The 20,637-nt window shown below is 35.8% G+C and overlaps 1 protein-coding gene across 1 annotated transcript in view; it reads right to left on the minus strand.

Moving 5' to 3' along the window:
• Nucleotides 1-1,438: 1,438 nt before the first annotated feature.
• CCDC169 (coiled-coil domain containing 169) overlaps nt 1,439-20,637 on the minus strand; it is a 64,108-nt gene continuing 44,909 nt past the window's right edge. Inside the window, exons 7-8 of the mRNA XM_032294464.1 lie at nt 18,091-18,167; nt 1,439-1,768 (exon numbers count right to left, since the gene is read on the minus strand). Of these exons, the coding sequence (XP_032150355.1) occupies nt 1,669-1,768; nt 18,091-18,167 (177 nt within the window). The 3' untranslated portion in view covers nt 1,439-1,668. The remainder of the gene's footprint in view (nt 1,769-18,090; nt 18,168-20,637) is intronic.

The following is a 20,637-nucleotide window of genomic DNA, read 5'->3' on the forward strand; positions in this document are numbered from 1 at the left end:
TTTAAACAGAATCTCACTCTGTCTCCCAAGCTGGAGTGCAGTGGAATGATCTCAGGTCACTGCAACCTCTGCCTCCTGGATTCAAGTGATTCTTGTGACTCAGTCTCCTGAGTAGCTGAGATTATAGGCATGCACAACCACTCCAGCATAATTCATATATATATATATATATATATTTTTTTTTTTTTTTTAAGTAGAGACAAGTTTTGCCATGTTGGCCAGGCTGGTCTCGAACTCTTGGACTCAAGTGATCTGCCTACCTTGGCCTCTCAAAGTACTAGAATTACAAGTGTGAGCCTCTACACCCAGCCTATAATGATTGGTATTTAAATTATTCATTTTCTACTAATGCTAAGAAAGATGGTATAAGACATAAAAATCTAATGTTTGTCTAATGATATGGGTCAAGGCACCTAATATCAATAGTTAGCTAAACAATAGGGGAAAATGTTCACAAATAATTCCATTGTAGAGTAACTTACAGAAAGTTACTTTATATTTCTCTGCATTACATTTTAAAGTCATGTAAAAATATTTTTGGCTATATTAAATTTATATATTCTTCCTTAAAAAAAAAAAACTTCTACAGAAGTAGTTATAGAAATGCATTTGGTATTCATTACTGATGATACAGAATAGAATTCAGGTTTTGTGCAGGACATAGAGTGAGAACGCCATTAGCTGGAAACTATACTTACCTGGGTGATTTCTATGAATTTAAAGTCCAATGACTTCACTTATTGAAGTGGACAAATAAGTTATATGTTCCAGGCCTAGGTGATAGTTACAAAAACTATCTAAAGACAAAAACAGTCTTACCATGAATGAGACGATTCAATAAGTTTTGTAAATGCCTCAAAAGAATTCTCTTTTCTTATCCTCATTCCATCTACACTTCTGGACTTGAGTATTATGAACACTTGCAGTTTGGTCTAAAGATTTAGTCCGTCATCCGTCGCTATGAATTATCATGTCACAAAATGACTTAAATCACCAGTGCTAAGTAAGTGGCAGGACCTTATGATTGAATAAATATTGCTTTTCTAGAATTGTAAAAAACCTTAGAAAGTGCATAGTTTGCTTCAATCATTTTATAGCTGTGGGAAATAAACATGAGGTAGAGGGACTTGCCCAAGATCTCGTAAGTTCATGGCACAGTAGAAACAATGAACACGTTGATTCATGATTGAAGATTGTTCTACAATACCATATATCAAGTCAAAATTTAAAATGGACTTGATTTTTGGCTTTGTTTAAACCTGTGATTTAAAAAACTGAGCAAGATGCAGCCCAAAATGGCAAAAAGATTTTATGAATACATACTTTTAGCTAACAGCCAACCAGAAACCAAATAGAATAGCAATGCTACTATCAGAGCTGATCATGGGCCTATTACTAAAAGCAGCTGTGATTACACCAGCCTTCAGATCTCCTAGGATATTTTAAAACTCACAAGCACTTCTTGTGAGTTAGTTTAGGGTCACTGGAGAAAATTACTTTTATGCAGACAAAGGAACACATTTCTGGAAGATGAGTTAAAGAAAATTTTGGCTGTTCTTTCTTATTTATTTTATTCCCTGAAGAAATGTGCTGACCATTAATTTCACAAGTTGAATATTATAGATGGGGGAAAAAAAGGAAGAAATAGAAATCCACCCAGTTCTGGAATCACGAATAGAGTTCTGGAAGATGGTTTGATCTTGTAATCTTTTTTACTGGTCCTCTCTTGGCGCTCACTATCTTCTGATTAGCTGGATTATATCTGCTCCTGAAATAATAAGTGTTAATCATAACTTTTCAGTCATCATTATGTTCAACAAAAAAATTACAGGCCACACAGAGCGAACTGTATATTGCACCTTGTTCCCACCCATAGGCCTTCACATGGAAATCTTCCTGTGAGTAGTTTCTGCTTACAGTACAATCTTAGGCAGCCTTCTGCTGTAACACATCATCTCACCACAGCTACAGAGGCATAAAGCTTAAGGGTAGATAATTCAAAGGCTGGGAAGTAGCATGTCAGGTGCCCCAATGTGGAAAGCTTTGTCTAATGAGGGATAAGACAGATCCAGGATAAGACAAAGCCATGAATTCCTTTTCTTAGATTTCCATGAGATCCTTTTTCCCTTATTGACCTATGTGCCATTAAAAAGCCAACCTTCCTTACACTCCGACTTGAGAGAGTAAAAGTCCACTTCAATTTCCTAAAAACTTTTAGTTAAGGGGTGATGGTGGTAAACATGACAGAGTAAGAACCTGTTATTTTCTCCTCATAAAAATGAAGGATAAAATTCTCGTCTCCATAAAAGTGATGAGAGATTGGCAAAGATGGTTAGAACAACTTTATTAAAACTCTGGAAATTAATGAAAGTGTTGCAAAAATCCTGGAAAATTTATAAAATAACAACAACAAATGGCTGAAACTTCGAACACTGAGCTTTGTAGCATTTTAACTTGCCCTATGCCTATCCACTGTTACCCTGGCCCTCATTCCCAGCTCCATGGTAGCCTTGAAAAACAACAGCCCACAACTGCAGTGAAAACTCAGTAGCCTGGCAGACACCATAAGGGGCAGAATGGGGTTGGAGCTCCTTTAACACCTATTTCATTCCAAGAGTATTTTCATTATTTAAACAGTCTGGTGATTACCTGAAAGACCACTTACAAAGCTGTCTTTATTTGACCTGACTAGGAGATGGTCCAGTGTAAACAGCCATTTCCCTAGGGGCATTTGCTGGAACAATAAGAAACCACTGTTTAATTTCAGAGCTGCCTGAGTTAGTAGGTAACAATTGTGGCAAAAAATAGGCCTCAACTAAGAAGCTTAAAAGGAAAAGCTGAGAGGCCAGAGGCAGTGGCTCATACCTGTAATCCCAGCACTTGGGAGGCTAAGGGAGGCAGGTGGATCACTTGAGGCTGGGAGTTTGAGACCAGCCTGGCCAGTACGGTTAAAACTCACCTGTACTAAAATTTATCTATCTATCTATCTAGAGCCAGGTATGGTGCTGCATGTCTGTAATCCTAGCTACTTGGGAGGCTGAGACATGAGAATCAGTTGAGTGTGAGGCAGAGGTTGCAGTGAGTCAAGATTACACCACTGCACTCCAGCCTAGGCAACAGAGTGAGACTCTGTCTCAAAAAAAAAAAAAAAAAAAAAAAGGAAAATCTGAGAAATGAGTGTTAATAAGCTCCATTATATTTTTTGGAATCTAGAAGGCCATACACATGTGTAACTGTGAGTATGCATAGAACTGTGTGCATACTCAGAAAAGGCCTGAAAAGGCCCCAAGTAAGCTCTTGCCTCTGGCTGACCTTGAGGCTCCGCACAAGCAGGATGTGAAGAAAGAATAAGGTACAGTTGTAATTTGCCTGGTTGACTGTTGAAGGCATGCTCCAGCAAACAAACACACACACACACACACACACACACACAGAGTCCATCTGCAAAGGCTAGATTTATTGATTCCAGGCATTTAAAGAAATCTGTTCAATCATTAGCTAATCCCTAAGCTAACTCAACAAAGACTTCAGTGTCCACCCCGACAAAGGATATAGATTTTATAGAATTTCAGAAAAAGTCACTAAACAAGCAAACAGCAGCAAAAACAGTGATGACAACAAACCCTGGGGAGGAGAAAGAAACTAATATACAGAGTGGCCACATTATATTTTTTAAAACATCCAGTTTTCAACAAAAAAATTACAATATATAAGAGACAAAAAACCATGGCTCTTACACAAGAAAAAAAGCAACTAACAAACACTTTCCCTGAGGAAGTCTTGATGTTAGACTTAATAGACAAAGTCTTTAAATCTACTGTTTTAAAATATGTTTAAAGAACTAAAGGAGATCATATCTATAGAGGAAATTATGAGAATAATGTCTCACCAAATCAAGAACACTAATAAGAGTCAGAAATTGTTTAAAAAGAACCAAATAGACATTCTGGAGTTGAAAGTGAAAATAAATGAAATGAAGAATTCACTAGAAGAGCTCAACAGCAGATTGGAATAGGCAGAAGAGTTAGTGAAGTTAAGATTTGCCAATTAAGATCGTCTGGTTTGAGCAACAGATAACAAAGAATAAAGTGGAAGAAATTAAAATATTTTACCCTAAAATACATTTCTTTGACATATTTTGAAATGTCAGTATCTTGGCTAGCAGGCAGAAATGATCTTGCAAAGCTGTCTTAAGTGGGGAAAGTTTGCATTAATGTGGAAAATCTCCACTAATGCAATTGTGCCACCTCCCCTTTCTACGCCTGTCCCCAGATCTAGGAGAGATGGAAAGTCTGACACATTTAAAAGTCTGAGAAGAAACATTTACCATCTCTTCTCCCTGAAGGTGGCTTTATCTACATAAAAAGACCACCTTTGTTCACCAAGCCTCTTCTCCTGGCTCCCGTAACCTTTTTTAAAACCAAAATCTAAGCCCCAACTCTTTCTATAATCTCAAAATGGTATATAGGTTTCTATAACTCATTGGGAAGTTGGATATTCATTCTGAGGACTCCCATGTATACACATTAAATAAATTTGTGTGCCTTTTCTCCTATTAATAAATCTGCCTTTCTGTGATTTTTAGCAAACTTTAGGGACCAAGAGCCTGTGGTCCCCCACTAAAGAAAACTGAACAGTCTCAGAGACCTGTAAAACACCATCAAGTATATCTGCATATGTATAATGAGTGTCCCAGAAGGCAAGGGGAAAGAGAAAAGGACAGAGAGAATATTTGAAAAATAATAGCTAAAAGTTTCCCAAATTTCATTAAAAACATTGATTTACAAATTTAAGAAGCCCAACAAATTCCAAAAAGAATAAATCAAAGAGATCAATATCCAGACACATCATTGTCAAACCATCAAAAGCCAGAACAAAGAGAGAATCTTGAAAGCAGCTAGAAAGAAGCAAGTTGGTATGTATAAGGAATCTTCAATAGGAGTAACAACTGATTTCTCATCAGAAACTCTGAAGGCTGAAAGCAGTGGGATGAAATATTCAAAGTGCTAAAGGGAAAAGACTTTCAACTAAGAATTCTATATGCAAAAAAACTATCCTTCTAAAATAAAAGAAAAATTAAGATATTTCCAGATAAGCAAAAACAGAAGGAATTAATCATCAGCAAACCTGCCCTATAAAAAATAGTAGAGACTTTTGTGTTAAAATAAAAGAACATTTGATAGTAGTGCAAATCCACATGAAGAAATAAAGAAAACTTGTAAAGATAACTACATAGGTAAACATAAATAATAGGATAAATGTGGTTTTTGTTTGTAAGTCTTTCTAAATCTCCTAACTGATTAAGAAAATGACTACATGAAGCAATCATTGTAAATCTGTTAATGGAAACAAAATATGTAAGGTTGTAATTTGTATGACAATACAGCACAAAATAAGGTGGAGGGAATGGAGCTACATAGGACAGAACTTTTGGTACACTATTGAAATTAAGTTGGTTTGAACCTAAAGTAGATTGTTATAAATTAAGATGTTAATTATAATTCCCAGAGATCAAGACCAGATGACTTTGTGGGTAAATTCTACCCAACATTAAATCACACATATAAAAAAACCAATCCTTCATGCACACTTCATAAAAATGAAATAGGAAAGAATACCTTCCAACTTAGCTTATGAGGCAAATATTACCCTTATTTTCTTGTTTCTGCTTGTTTTGGGTTTGATTTGCTCTTCTTTTTCAAGTTTCATAAGGTGGAAGGTTTGATTTTATTTGAAATTATTCCTTTAAAAATATTATTTATAGCTATAAATTTCTAAGCACTAATCTAATTTTACAAATATATGAAAAAAATCTACAGCCAACATCATATTTAATGTATAAACCAAAAGCTTTCTCTCTAAGATAAGGAACAAGTTAAGAATGTTCACTATTACCACTTCTATTCAACATCATATGAGAGGTTCTAGCCAGGCCAATTAGGTAAGAAAAAAAGATAATGGCATCCAAACTAGAAGGAAAAAAAAAGAAGTAAAATGATCTTTATTTAGGTGACATAATCTTGTATACAGAAAATGCTAAGTCATACACACACACACACACACACACACACACACACACACACACACATATTTATGAGATCTAATAAGTTCCTCAGGGTTTCTGGATTTAAAATCAATATGCAAACATCAACTATATTTCTAGACACCAGCAATATACAGTCTTAAAATGAAATATTCTATTTCAAACTGCATCATAAAGAATATAAGGAACAAATTTAGCTAAAGAATTGCAAGATTTGTACACTAAAATCTATAAAATATCTTTGAAAGAAATTAAAGAAGATCTAAATAAGTAGAAATTCCATGTTCTTGGATTGGAAGACTTAATATTGTTAAGATGGCAATACTACCCAAAGTGACCTACAGATTCAACACACTCACTCTACCAAAACACCAGCTGTATTTTGTGAAGAAATTGACAAGTGGATCCTAAATCCACATGGAAATAAAAGGGACTCTGAATAACCAAAATAATCTTGAAAAAGAACAGTAAAATTAGAGTACTCACACTTCCTGATTTCAAACTCACTAAAAAGTTAGTCATCAAGACAGTATGGTATTGGCATAAGGATAGTGCTATAAATCAATGAAATAAAACTGAGACACTAAGAGTAAACCCAAATATTATGGTAAACTATTTTTTTTTATAAGAGTGCCAAGACCATTTAATTGGGGAAGGATAGTCTTCAACCTATGGTGTTAGGACAACTGAATAAATACAGGCAAAAGAGTGAAATCAAACCCCTACCTCACATCATATAAAAAATGAACTAAAAATGGGTGAAAAGGGAGCTAAAAGTATAAAACTCTTAGAAGAAAATATAGGTGAGCAATAATGTCTTATATATGACACCTAAAACACAAGCAACCAAGAAAAAGTAGATGATAGTCTTCATCAAAATTAAGAATATTTGTGTTTCTAAAGATATTATCAAGAAAGTAAAAAGACCATTCATATAATGGGAAAAAAATTTGCAAATCTTGTATCTGACAAGGTCTAGTACCCAGAATATACAATGCTCTCAATGCAACATAATAGGGACAAACAAACCAATTTAATAATAGGCAAAGGACTTGAATAGACATTTCTCCAAAGAAGAGATACAGTTGTCTCTCTACATCCAAGGGTGATTGGTTCCAGGACTCCCATGGATACAAAAATTCACAGATGCTCAAGTCCCTTATATAAAATTGTGTCATATTTGCATATAATGTACATATATAATCCAGTATACTTTAAATCATCTCTAGATTACTTATACATAATACAAGGTAAATGCTACATAAATAGATGTTATACTGTATTGGGTTTTTAAAAATTATTTTTTATTATTGTATTATTATTATTGTTGTTGTTTTCCCAATTTTTTCGGTCCACAGTTGGTTGAATTCATGGATGTGGAATCCATGGGTATGGAAGGCTGTCTGTATAGAAATGGACAACAAATACATGAAAAGATGTTCAACATCATTAGTCATTAGGAAAGTGCAAATCAAAACCATAGTAAGATACCACTTCACATCCACTAGGATGGTTAACTTTTTTTAAAAATAAAGGACAATTTGTGTTGACAATGATGTGGAGAAACTGGAACCCTGATTCATTACTGATGGGAATATAAAATGGTACAGCTACTATAGAAAACAGCTTGGCAGTTCCTCAAAAAGAGAAACAGAATGGAATTGATTCTACTTCTAGGCATGCACCTAAGAGAATTAAAAACATTTACACACAAAACTTGAACAGGGATGTTCATAGTAGCATTCATTATTCATAATGGTGAAGAGGTGTAAACACGCAAATGTCCATCAGTTGATGAATGGATAAATAAAATGTGGTATATCAAAAAACTGGAATATTACTCTATCACAATATGGAATAAATAACTCATTTATGTTCCAACATGGATGAACCTTGAAAATGTTATATTAAGTGGCAGAAGTTAAACATACAAGTTCACATAGTTTATGTTCTCACTTACAGTTGGAAATGTGCCACATTTCAATCAGCAGTGGACTGCATATATGACAGTATTCCTGTAAGATTATAATACTGTATTTTTGTTGTACCTTTTCTATTTTTATAAACACAAATACTTACCATTGTGTTACAATTGCCAGAGCATTCAGTACAGTAATATACTGCACAGGTTTGTAACTTACGAGCAATAGGCTATATACAATATAGCTAGCTGTGTTGTAGGCTATACCATCGAGGTTTTTGTAAGCACACTCTGTGATGTCTGCACGATGACAAAATTGCCATATGAGACACTTCTCACATGTCCCCATCATTAAGGGACACATGATTGACTGTATATGAAATAACAAAACCAGAGAAAACCATAAAGACAGCAGATTAGTGATTGCCAGGAGTTTACTAGAAGGGGGTTTGAGAACTGACTGCTCATTCATATAGGCTTTCTTTTTGGGGTGATGAAAAGTGTTCTGGAATCAGTTAGTGGTGATGCTTGCATGATCCCATGAACATACGAAAAATCATTGAACTGTATACTTTATTATTTTTATTTAAATTTGTTTTAAATTGGGTCTGGCTCTGTTGGCCAGGCTGCAATGCAGTGGCACAATCATAGCTCACTGCAGCCTTAAACTCCTAGGCTCAAGTGATCATCCCACCTCGGCCTTCCAATGTACTAAAGATACAGAGTTGTATGCTAAAGCGTAATTTTTTTGGTATGTGAGTAATATCTCAACAAAAAATATTTTTAAAATGTGCTTTGAGAATAATCCATTTCCTGTTAAAAATTTCTTTACTGATGATGTTTAAAAATGATTTTTTTCTGGTAAAATATGGAACCACAACCACTCAATTATTATATTTAATTAATATAGCTCATTATAGATATTTATTATTTATAGTACTAAATGATTTTCTATCACACTAAGAATGCTTTGAGTAGCTTCGAAATATGGCCCATTTCTAAAGGATCTAACTAACATGACGGCACTAATGTCTGAATAATAACTGACTAATGACACTAATGATGAAGCTGAGGTACTTCAATGGTAAAAGATGTTTAATCTCCTAGATGTCTTTTAGAGCAGTGTTTTCCAAACTGCAGAATGCACTTAGTGGATTGATTTAATGAATTACAATAGCAATATAAAAATAACAGAAAAGTAAACAGAACAGAAGAGGGAAGAGAACATACATTAATTAAAAAAAAAAAACAGAAAAGGGCCAGGTGCAGTGATTCATGCCTGTAATCCCAGCATTTTGGGAGGCCAAGGTAGGAGACTGCTTGAGCCCAGGAGATTAAGACCAGCCTGAAAAACATGGCAAGATCCTGTCTCTATTCTCTACAAAAAAATAAAAAAATTAGCTGGACATGGTGGCTCATGTCTATAGTCCGTGCTACTCAGGAGGCTGAGGCAGGGGGATCTCTTGAGCCTGGGAGTTTAGGGTTACAATGAGCTATCATTGTGACACTGCAGTCTAGCCTGGACTACAGAGCAAGACCTGACTCTTTAAAAAAAGAAAAAAAGGACAGAAAAAGAAATATCAACATGCATCACACAGAGTAAGAGAAAATATTTCATAAATTGTGAAATATAGAAATATATATGTGGGTATAGGGATCACAATATGGTGTCAGTCACCATTAAGAAAGTTGGGAAACCATTCTACAGTCCTGGGTGTAATGGTTTTTAAATAAACAGTAGTGGCTAAGCCTTCTGTAAGTTTGCTATTAATAGCATAACAGTCACTTGCAGTTCCAAATTATTGTCATATGTATTTTTCTGTCCTCACAAATAAATATATTATTACTTTGCTGATTCTTTATATTCAATAAAGTACTATAGTAATGATAATATTTATTGAGATAGGGATTTTTTAATAACCTCTAATTCTCATACCTATCATTCTTTTTGGGTTTCATCTCTGCATCTTATGGGTAAGAAAATAGAATGTGAGAGTGGTTACTTATATAAAGCCACATTAAATAATAAGTAGTGGAGGCAAAAACTGAGGGTCTATCTGCTCCAAAGTCAGTGCTTATTTTCATCTACACTTGTCCCCCCTTTATTCATGGTTTTACTTTCCACAGTTTCAATTACCTGTGGTAAGCCATGGTCTGAAAATAGGTGATTACAGTACAATAAGCTATTTTGAGAGAGAGACACACCACATTCATATAACATTTATTACAGTATGCTTTATAGTTAAGTTGTATTATTAGTTATTGCTAATCTCTTCCTGTGCCTAATTTGTAAATTTAATCATAGATAAGTATGTACGTAAAAAAAAAAAAAAAAAAAAAAACAACAACCATAGTATACATGGGGTGCAGTACTATCTATGGTTTCAGCATCCACTGGTGGTCTTTGGAATGTATTTCCCTTGGGTAAGAGTACTACTGTACCACCTTGCTTCTTGCTATTTTTTAAAAATACTGTACTGTATTAGTTATACAGTATTTACACTGCTATTTTGACTTGAGAATTTCCATAGTCTATCTGGACTGTCCCTTGACTTTTCTCTTTTAACATAAAATTATTTAAAATGATTATAAAGTATGCATATTCTTATATAAAACCTAAGAGGTGTAAATATAAATCATCCATAATTTCACTAACATATTTTGTACTATAATTTTTGTTTACTACTATAGGTAAGTGTTTTTCCATATCAGTAATGTTCTTTGCTAGAATGTAATTTTTGCAACTTCCTAATATTAACATAGGTATTGACTTATTCCTTTAATATTGGATATTTTGGTTGTGTTATCTCTACTGTAGCTGCTTTAAAAAAATCAAAATCAGAAGGATATGTCCCTAACAATCTGTCTCTTACCAAGTCCTAGAATCAATTTCCTTCAGATTATTTTGCTCCAGGGCACCGATGGCTTGCTCCTTGGTTATTTTCTTCCTTTAGGGCTTTTAGTCACTTTAAAACTGTTCATAAGCAGAAAAAAATGAGGCTTCACACTCAAGAAAAAAAATAAACTATAGTTTTCTATTTTTAAGAACTATTCCCATGGTATCAGTTCTGAGCTCCTTGCTTTCAGGAATATGATTTTTCATAGTTAACATATGCCATGGGTCACAGTCGAAAAAGTTACCTGTTAACTTCTCTAGACTTTTTGGCAACTTACTAAACTTACCCTAAAAAGACTGTTTCTCCCATTTAATCATAAAGAGCCTTTTGTCAAACTGGTGCATGTAAAGATCTCTAGAATACATCCTTCAACAGCAGTATAGTTATCTTGTTCATTTGTGGCCATAATTCTACATAGGAGGACTGTAATAGCTAATATTCAATCAGGCACTATCCCTTTCTGCTAGAGTTTTAAAAGAGAATTTCACATTTCTAGGGTATTTTCAAATATTCTGATTAGTTCTGAACATTAGGAAAACTGTGTAAGTCAATATTTTAATATTAGCACATATGAGAATATCCACCAAATCAAACATTAAAAGCCATGGAGACTTGATTAAAAGCTCACAAATCATAAATGTACCAATCTATGAATTATAATAAAGCAAATACTGATATAATCACCACTTAGGTCAATCAATAGAATATTATCATCATACTGGAAGATACCAGCATGTTGCTCACAATTATTATTTACTTCTTCCTTCCCACTGGTATTAATAATTACTAGCCTATCTTCTGACATCACAGTTTAATTTTATCTGAGCTTTAAGTGAGATCACATTGTACATATTCTTTTGTTTCTGACCTATTTCACTCAATACTGAGAATTATCCATAATGTGTGTGTGTGTGTGTGTGTGTGTGTGTGTGTGTGTGTGTATATACATATATAATTTTTATCCATTCTACTACTGATGTACATTTAGGCTATATTCAGTTTTGAACTGTCAAGAATAAAGCTGCTACAAACATTCTTATTCTTTTGGCATAAATATATCCACCATTCTATTTGATATATTACTAGAATTGTTGGGTTATAGAGAAGGTGTATGATCAGCTAAATATAGAAAATAATGCTAAAATGTATTTATATGGTTTGGCTCTGTGTCCCTAACCCAAATCTCATGTTGAATTATAATCCCTGGTGCTGGGAGAGTGACCTGGTAGGAGGTAATTGGATCCTGGGGGCGTATCTCCCCCTTAGTGTTCTTGTGATAGTGAGTTCTCACAAAATCTGGTTGTTTGAAAATACGTAGCACTTCCCCATTCACTCTCTCTCCTGCTCTGCCATGTGAAGAAGGTGCTTGCTTCCCCTTCGCCCTTCCACCATGACTGTAAGTTTCCTGAGGCCTCCCCAGCCATGTTTCCTGTACAGCCTCCGGGACTGTGATTCAATTAAACTTTTCTTACCGAGTCTCAGGTAGTTCTTTATAGCAGTGTGAGAACAAAGTAATACAGTATTCCATTGTGGTTGTAGAAATTTATACTCCTACCCACAGTGTATGAGAATCCCCTATTCCTCCACATCCTTGACAACCCTTGGAATCATCAATCTTCTAAATTTGTGGTTGTATCTTGTAGTTTTAATTTGCATTCTGCTGATGAGTAATAGCGCTGAGTCTCTCTTCATATGTCCATTGACCATTTGATTATCCCATTCTGTGAGGTGCCTAATACCATAACTTCCTTTAAAGTCTCAAATTTGAGTCATCAACAAAAATTTCCAGAGTTAAGCCAGTAAGTAAGAAAAGCAATATTTTGAGGTAGTACCAATTTTATATACCTAATTTGGATTATTAGAGAGACATAGAAATATTTCTATTAGATGAGTGATTTGCATTACAGTTTCAGAGAGCGTAGAGGATGTTTTCTCCATTTGACCATTTAGTCATAAATTCGTTCAAAAATTATTAAACACCAATTTATGCCAGGTACTCTATTCAACAATAAGTGTCATCAGAGATGGAAGTTACTGATCTGGGATCAAGCACAAGCACTGCTGGAGGGCACAAACCAGCTGAAAGGGCATGCATCCCAGACTGTGCCATCCACCTCGATGCACCAGCACCTTAAGCTCAGTTCAGACATGCGGTGTGGAGGGCCGCACAGACAAGCTGATTATCAGCCTGATTCACAGCTGCTGCTACATAAGGGGGTGAGGAGGAATGAGTTTGGCATCCGGGTGATCAACTTGGTTGTCCTTTGGTACTAACTTGCCCAATTTTGACCGCAAGTGGATAAGTATCTTAGCCATGACCTGGAAAGGACATGATAAACAGAAGCTCAGATTCCCCAGGGATAAGGGTCTGGGTCATTCTGCAAGAGGAAAAAGGCCCACACTTGAGTCATGCATAAATCAGCTTGGTACAGGGAACTGCAGCTGCACTACAGCCCTATTCCCTCTGCCCAAACCTGGTTCCTAGCCTTCCCCCACAGGTGTTGATCCTAAGAACGCTCACTCAAACTTCCTGGCCAGGTGCAGTGGCTCACGCCTATAATCTCAGCATTTTGGGAGGCCAAGGCGGGAGGGTCATTTGAGGCCAGGAGGAGGGTCGTTTGAGGCCAGGAGTCCGAGACTAGCCTGGTCAACAGGGTGGAACCCTAGCTTTACTAAAAATACAAAAATTAGTCAGCCATGGTGGCACACACCTGGAATCCCAGCTGTTTGGGAAGCTGATGCAGGAGAATAATTTGAACCCAGGAGGCAGTGGTTGCAGTGAACAGAGATCACACCACTGCACTCTAGCCTAGGTGACAGAGCCAGACTCCATCTCTAAATAAATAAATATGTAAATAAAATAAACTTCCTGCATGCTGATTCCCATTTGAGAGTCTACTCGCTGAGAGATCCAACTCCCAGCAATACTCAATGGAAAACCAAACTGCCCTCATAGATCTATATTCTGGTGATATATATGTGTGTATGTGCTAATATATAATTATAATAAAGAAGTTTAACTTTCATTTTTAAAATATTTCCCTCTTCACTAGTTAAGCAAATTTGAATAACAGAGGTATATATTTTTAGAACAGATATAAATTGGAAAATAAATCTGAACTGCAAGATATTAATGGGTGGTTGTACAGAAAAGTCAATATAGCAGGCTTGAGAGTATTGTCTTTGGAAAAGCCTGCTTGTGAGGTTGGTTCTTGGCTGGTATCCGGAAAGTTATGGGTAAACAGTTCCCTAAACTGATATAAACTTTTTCCCAAATGGAAAGAATGATTCACTGTGCCTATGCTATTTGTACAAACAATGTGGTTTATATTGAACACCTGTTTTCCTTCTGGGAGTCTGGAATTCTGGTGCATGCCAGGCAGAGGAAACCTATGTGATCTGTTCCAATAGAAACACTGGGGGCTAAGTATCTAATGAGCTTCTCTGGTAGATAAAACTTCAAATACTGTCATACCTGCTATTACAACTCCTTGCTGGAGTTAAATTAACTATGTGACCCTAACTTGGAGAAAACTTTTGGAAGCTTGAGCCTAGTTTTCTTAGAATCCATCCCATGTGGCTTATCCCTTCGTTGATTTTGCTTTGTATTCCTTTGCTATAAATTCCCTGTGAGGCACACGGATTGGATAAAGAAAGAAAAAAGGAAAATACATATTAGACACAAGTACAAGAATTTGCCAATCCTTATTAATTCTTCTAATGAATCGCTGAATGTGGGTGTGGTCTTGGGGACACTGACACAGTGGTGTAATAGTTTTTCTAGGGAAGTCTTTGTCAGAATTTATTTTAATATTTAAACTACATTATATTTCCAATAATGAAAATGTTTAAAGATAATGAATAATAATTTAAAGCATTTTGACTATTCAAGAAAGAATATACTTTATCTAACTAAATATATTTAATGCCACCTCATTAATCTCCACCAAAGAAATTTGCTATACTTGAGTGCTTCTTACTTTTATCTATATTTAAAAAGGATTCTGACTTACAGCTGATTCACATCTTGGCTAAATTTTTTTTATAATGTTAAGTTATATATGAATGTTTTCCCCTAGATGGAATAAAGTTACTCAGAGAGGGTTTACCTGAGTAATTCTTCTGTATTTAGTATAGGACCAGGGAAAATTGTGTATATATATAACCTTCTAAACTTACAAAACATTTCTGTTTTCTTTTCCTTAAGAGGCAGTGTCTTGCTCTGTTGACCAGGCTGGATTGCAGTGGTGCAATTGTGGCTCACTGCAGCCTTGACCTCCTGGGCTCAAGTGATCCTCCTGTCTCAGCCTCCCACGCAGCTGAGACTACAGTGCACACCACCACAACCAGTCAATTTTTCTAATTTTTTGTAGAGACAGAGTCTTGCTATGTTTTCCAAGTTGGTCTTGAACTTGAGGCCTCAAGGAATCCTCCTGCCTCAGCCTCCCAAAGTGCTGTATGACAGGCATGAGTCATTGCACCAGGCCCTCTGTTCTTTATCTATCCTAAATTGGTTTTGTTTTCATAGGAAAACAGTTTAAACTGCACTGTCATCTATAATCATTTTAGTGTCCACTCCAGTGAACATATTTAGAGTAGGGCTGATGCTGTAATTGTTCAGGCATACCTTGTCTTATTATGCTTCACTTTACTGTGCTTCAATGATACAGCATTTTTACATATTGAAGATTGGTGGCAACCCTGTGTTGGGCAAGCCTATCAGCATCATTTTTCCAGTAGCATATGTTCATTTCATGTCTGCATCATATTTTGGTAATTCTTACAATATTTCAGACTTTTTATTATTTTGTCTGTTATGATGATCAGTGATCTTTGATGTTACTACTGTAATTGTTTTGGGGAGCCATGAACCATGCCCATATAAAACAGCAAACTTTTAAATAAAGATATGTAGGTTCTGACTGCTCTGCCAACCAGACATTCCTGGGTCTCTCATCCTCTCTTTGGGCCTCTCTATTCACTGAGACACAACAATATTGAAATTAGGCCAATTAGTAACCTTGCTATGGTGTTGAAGTAAAAGGAAGAGTTGCATATCTCTCACTTTAATTTGGCTAGAAATGATAAGCTAGGCCTTTTGTGCCAAACAGTTAAGCCAAGTTGTAAAGGCAAAGGGAAGATTCTTAAAAGAAATTAAAAGCACCACTCTAGTGAACACACAAATGATAAGGCAGCAAAACAGCCTTCTTGCTGATAGGGAGAAAGTTTGAGTGGTCTGGATAAAAGACCAAAGAAGCCACATTATTCTCGAAAGCCAAAACCTAATCAAGAGTAAGATCCCAAATCCTTTCGATTCTCTGAAGGCTGAGAGAGGTGAGAAAGCTGCAGAAGAAAAGCTGGAAGCCAGCGGAGGTTGGCTCATGAGTTAACAAAAAAAGCCCCCTCCATAACATAAGAGTGAAGCAGCAAGTGCTGATGAAGAAGCTGCAGCAAGTTCTCCAGAAGAAAGAGCTAAGATCACTGATGAAGGCAACTACACTAACCAACAGATTTTCAATGTGAACAAACAGCCTCTATTGGAAAAAAGATGCCATCTAGGACACTCCTAGCTAGAGAGCAGAAGACATTGCCTGGCTTCGAAACATCAAAAAACAGGTTGACTTGTCCAAGGCTAATGCAGCCAGTGACTTTATGTTGAAGCAAATGCTCATTTACCATTCTGAAAATCCTAGGAATTATGCTAAACCTACTCTTCCTGTACTCTATAAATGAAATAAAGCCCAGATAACAGCACAAGAATTTAGAGTTTACAGCATGATTTATTGAATATTTTAAGCCCACTGTTGAGACTTACTGCTCAGAAAATAAGATTCCTTTCAAAATATTACAACTCTTTGACAATGTACCTGGTTATAAGAACTCTGAGGGAGAAACACAAGAGATAAAAGCTGTTTAAATGCCTGTTAATATACCATCTATTCTGCTGCCCTGATCAAGGAGTAATTTTAACTTTCAAGTCTTATCATTTAAGAAATACATTTCATAAGGTTATACCTGCCATAGATAATGATTCCTCTGATGGGTCTGGAAGAAAGCCTTCTGGAAAGAATTCTTCATTCTAGATGCCGCTAAGAACATTTGTGATTTATGAGAGGCGGTAAAAAATGTCAACATTAAAAGAAGTTTGGAAGATGTTGATTCCAACCCTCACAGATGACTTTGAGGGGTACAAGACTTCAGTGGAGGAAGTCACTGTAGATGTTTTGGAAATAGCAATTCAGTCATCTCTTCAGGCTGCAATCTCATGATAAAACTTGAATGAATTGCTGCAATCTCATGATAAAACTTGAATGGATGAGGAGTTGTTTCTTACAGGTGAGCAAAGAAAGTGGTCTCTTGAGATGAAATCTGCTCCTCATAAAGATGCTGTGATGTCATTTTTGAAACAGCCAAGGATTTAGAATATTCTATGGACTTAGTCAATAAAGTAGCAACAGAATTTGAAAAGACCAACCCCAATTTTGAAAGAAGTTCTACTGTGGGTAAAACACTATCAAACCGCAACACATATGATAGAGACATCTTTCATAAAAGAGACAGCTGGTGCAGCAAATCGGTGCCCTATTTTCAGAATTTGCCACAGGTACCTCCATTTTCAGCAACCACCGCCCTGATCCGTCAGCAGCTATCAACATGGAGGCAAGACCCTCTACCAGCAAAAAGATTACAGCTCACTGAAGGCTCAGATAACCAATAGCAATTTTCAGCATAAAATCTTTTTAAATTAAGGTATCTACATTGTTTTTAGACATAATGATATTACACACTTAATAGACTTACAGTAATGGTATAAAAATAACTTTTATATACACTGAGAACCCCAAAATTTTTGTAACTCACTTTATTGTGATAATCACTTTATTATAATGGTCCGGAACCAAACCCATAATATCTCCAAGGTATGCCTGTGTTTATGTCATTGTTAATGGTGTAGTTTTAAGCTGTCCTGGGTACATATTATTTTAGTTTAAAAAATAATATATTATCGTGTTTGAGGACTAAAAATGCCTCTGGGATCTAAAAAATAAATGTGTACAAATAGTGGAAAAGATCGCAAACTTCTTTAAGTTCTCTTACCATCTGCTATTTCATATTACTGCTATAAAACCTAGAAGTTCAACTTCCAAAATGTAGTGGACACCTGTTTTGACAGTGCCATTTATGTGCAAATGTAATTAATTAGAAAGAAAATACATAGCTAGACTTACGTTTTCACTAAATTCTCTTGCATCCTAGGCAGTTGATCCATCTGTTGCCTTTTAGAAACTTGATGTAAGCTAGAACCCTGAAATACAAAAATTTGACTGTTTATCCTCTTAGTTCATAATTGAGCTCAGAAATAAGAGAGAGAGTCAATTCTCAATTAACTCTCCTACAGGTTCTTTTGCAGAATGTGTAAGAGCAGATGAGAAAAATGGGAGTCTGACCTTCTCCATTATTATCAAGCCTCTAAAGATTCTGGAAATCCCCCTATCTCAGCCCCATAGTCCATGTGACTTATTAAAAAAATATGGAGGAAACTGAAAACCATATAACCTACATGGTATAGATCATTAAAACTTCTTGTAGTAGATGCTAAATATAGAAAATACATGCACCCTGCCATTATGGTACATAAGACAATAGAAACTTTAGTATTTTGAGGCAAAGATAGAAAGACAATATTTTCACTTTTGCCTACCTTGAAATTCCTCCAGGATATAAAGGTGGAGACTTCTAGTAAGCAGTATAAATGTAATCTGCAATTCGGAAACAATTGAGGCTGATGACTTTAGAGATGGCAATTGAAGCCAAGAGTGAATGAAATCATTTGTTAAGGGTACACAGAGAAGGAAGAGAATCAATAATATAAACTTTAGAAAGCAACTTTCAAGGAATAGGACAATCACCAAAGATAGACAGGCCATCATTTAAACAATAAGAAAACGCAGGAAAAAATACTATCATGGAAGTCAAGTCAGGAAGAGTGGGGGGCATTCAAAGAAGTGAGCATGGTTGGCAGTGTAAAGTGACTCACAGATGCTTCACCAAACTTGAACAGGAGTTGCTATATTTGGCTATTAGGAGATAAACTGGGTGAAAGCACAATAGCGGGGTCACAAGAGAAATAAAAAGAGATCAAGGACTAAAAAGCAAGGGCAATAAGCATATTCATTTATTCATGAAGTTTGGCTTCGAAAAAGAAAGCTAAGGTAGTAGTTTTATGAAGATGGTTAATGGTAAAGTAAAGGTTTGTTTTTATTTTGTTTTGGTGGGAGGGTTGAGCATGTCACAAGCAAAGGTTAAGCCAAAGGCAATGAAAGAGATTAAAAATATGAGGAGGAATATTATTAAGTCCTAGAGGACTGGGGAAGAGGTTTGGGATCCTTTTCCTTTAAGACAGGAAGAACAGGAACAGTGGATAAAGATGTGAATAAATTTGAAAATAAAAAGTAGGAAAGTTGAGTTTCACACCTGATAGACTGTCTTTTTGTGTGTGAGCTAAGATATCGATCATTTGATATGAGTGAAAGGTTTGGGTATATTGGAACAGAAAATGAAATTCATTCATTCATTCATTTAGCTAATGTTATTGAGCAACTACTGTATGCTGCCACTACATTAAGCACTCAGGTACAAAGACAAATGGGTCATGGTTCTATTGGGGAAACAGCAAAATAAATAGGTGATTACAGTTAAGTGCTTTGATAGAGATGTGCACAGGTGCTTTGTACGCATACAGATGAAGCTAATTGAGGGTGGTGGGGGAGGGCTTCACATGGAAGAGTAGCCAGTTAAGAACTAAGGAAAGGATATTCTAGGCAGAAGGAACAGTAAGGACCTTAGGTATAAAGCAGCAGATATATCCAGGAATTGCACATAGCATTTGGTCTAAATGCATTCCAGGATATTAGCAGGAATAATGCTGCAAAGACAGGCACAGCCAGGTTGGAGAGGACCCTGCGGAGACCACATGACAGAGCTTTGCTGTGATCTTCTGGGCAATGCAAACTGAAGGTTTTTAACAGGAAACAGCACTGTTGTGTCTGTATTTCAGAATGATCACTCAGGCAGCAGAGAATGGGTGTGGTACAGTTAGTTGAGACTTGGGTAACTATGCTGTTGAGATTATATCTCAAGTACTAAATTTAAACCTAGGGAGCCATATTTTTAAATGAACAATAACAGAATTGTCCAAAAAGTCAGCAGAAATACTTGGGCAGTCTGGAATCTATGTCATGAGGAATGGCTAATGTAACTTAATATTTTAGCCTAGAAAACAAAACAAAACAAAAAACTATGGGAAGACTGATAGTCACTTACAAATCTTTGAAAAACTGTCGTATAGGAGGAGTGTAGACTTGTTCTTATTCTTCAGAGGATGTAACTAAACCAATGGGTTTTAAAGAAGTTTCAGGAAAGGAGAATAAGAGGCATCATATGATGTTTTAACAATTTTAACAATTAGAAGTTCCTGATAATGAAATAGCAAAGCCTCAGATTCCTTATCTGTAAGCTAAAAGCATTATTTTTCTCAATCTCTCAGAGCCATTACTAAAACTTTATATTTACGAGGATAGAAACTAAAACTTATGTTTATTATGTGTTGCAAAAAACTCTAATCAGTCTTTCTGCCTGACTTTAAATAATGCAGTGTACCTATGTATTAAAAAGCAATGTCCATACTGTACTTACATTGTGCATATCAGACAACTCCTGAGAGGGGAAAACTGTTTCATTCAAAACAATGAATCAAGAGTGAGACAAAGCCACAG

This window comes from Sapajus apella, unplaced genomic scaffold (assembly GCF_009761245.1).
Source record: "Sapajus apella isolate SASKATOON/1434 unplaced genomic scaffold, GSC_monkey_1.0 scaffold32, whole genome shotgun sequence".
Taxonomy (NCBI): Eukaryota; Metazoa; Chordata; class Mammalia; order Primates; family Cebidae; genus Sapajus; species Sapajus apella.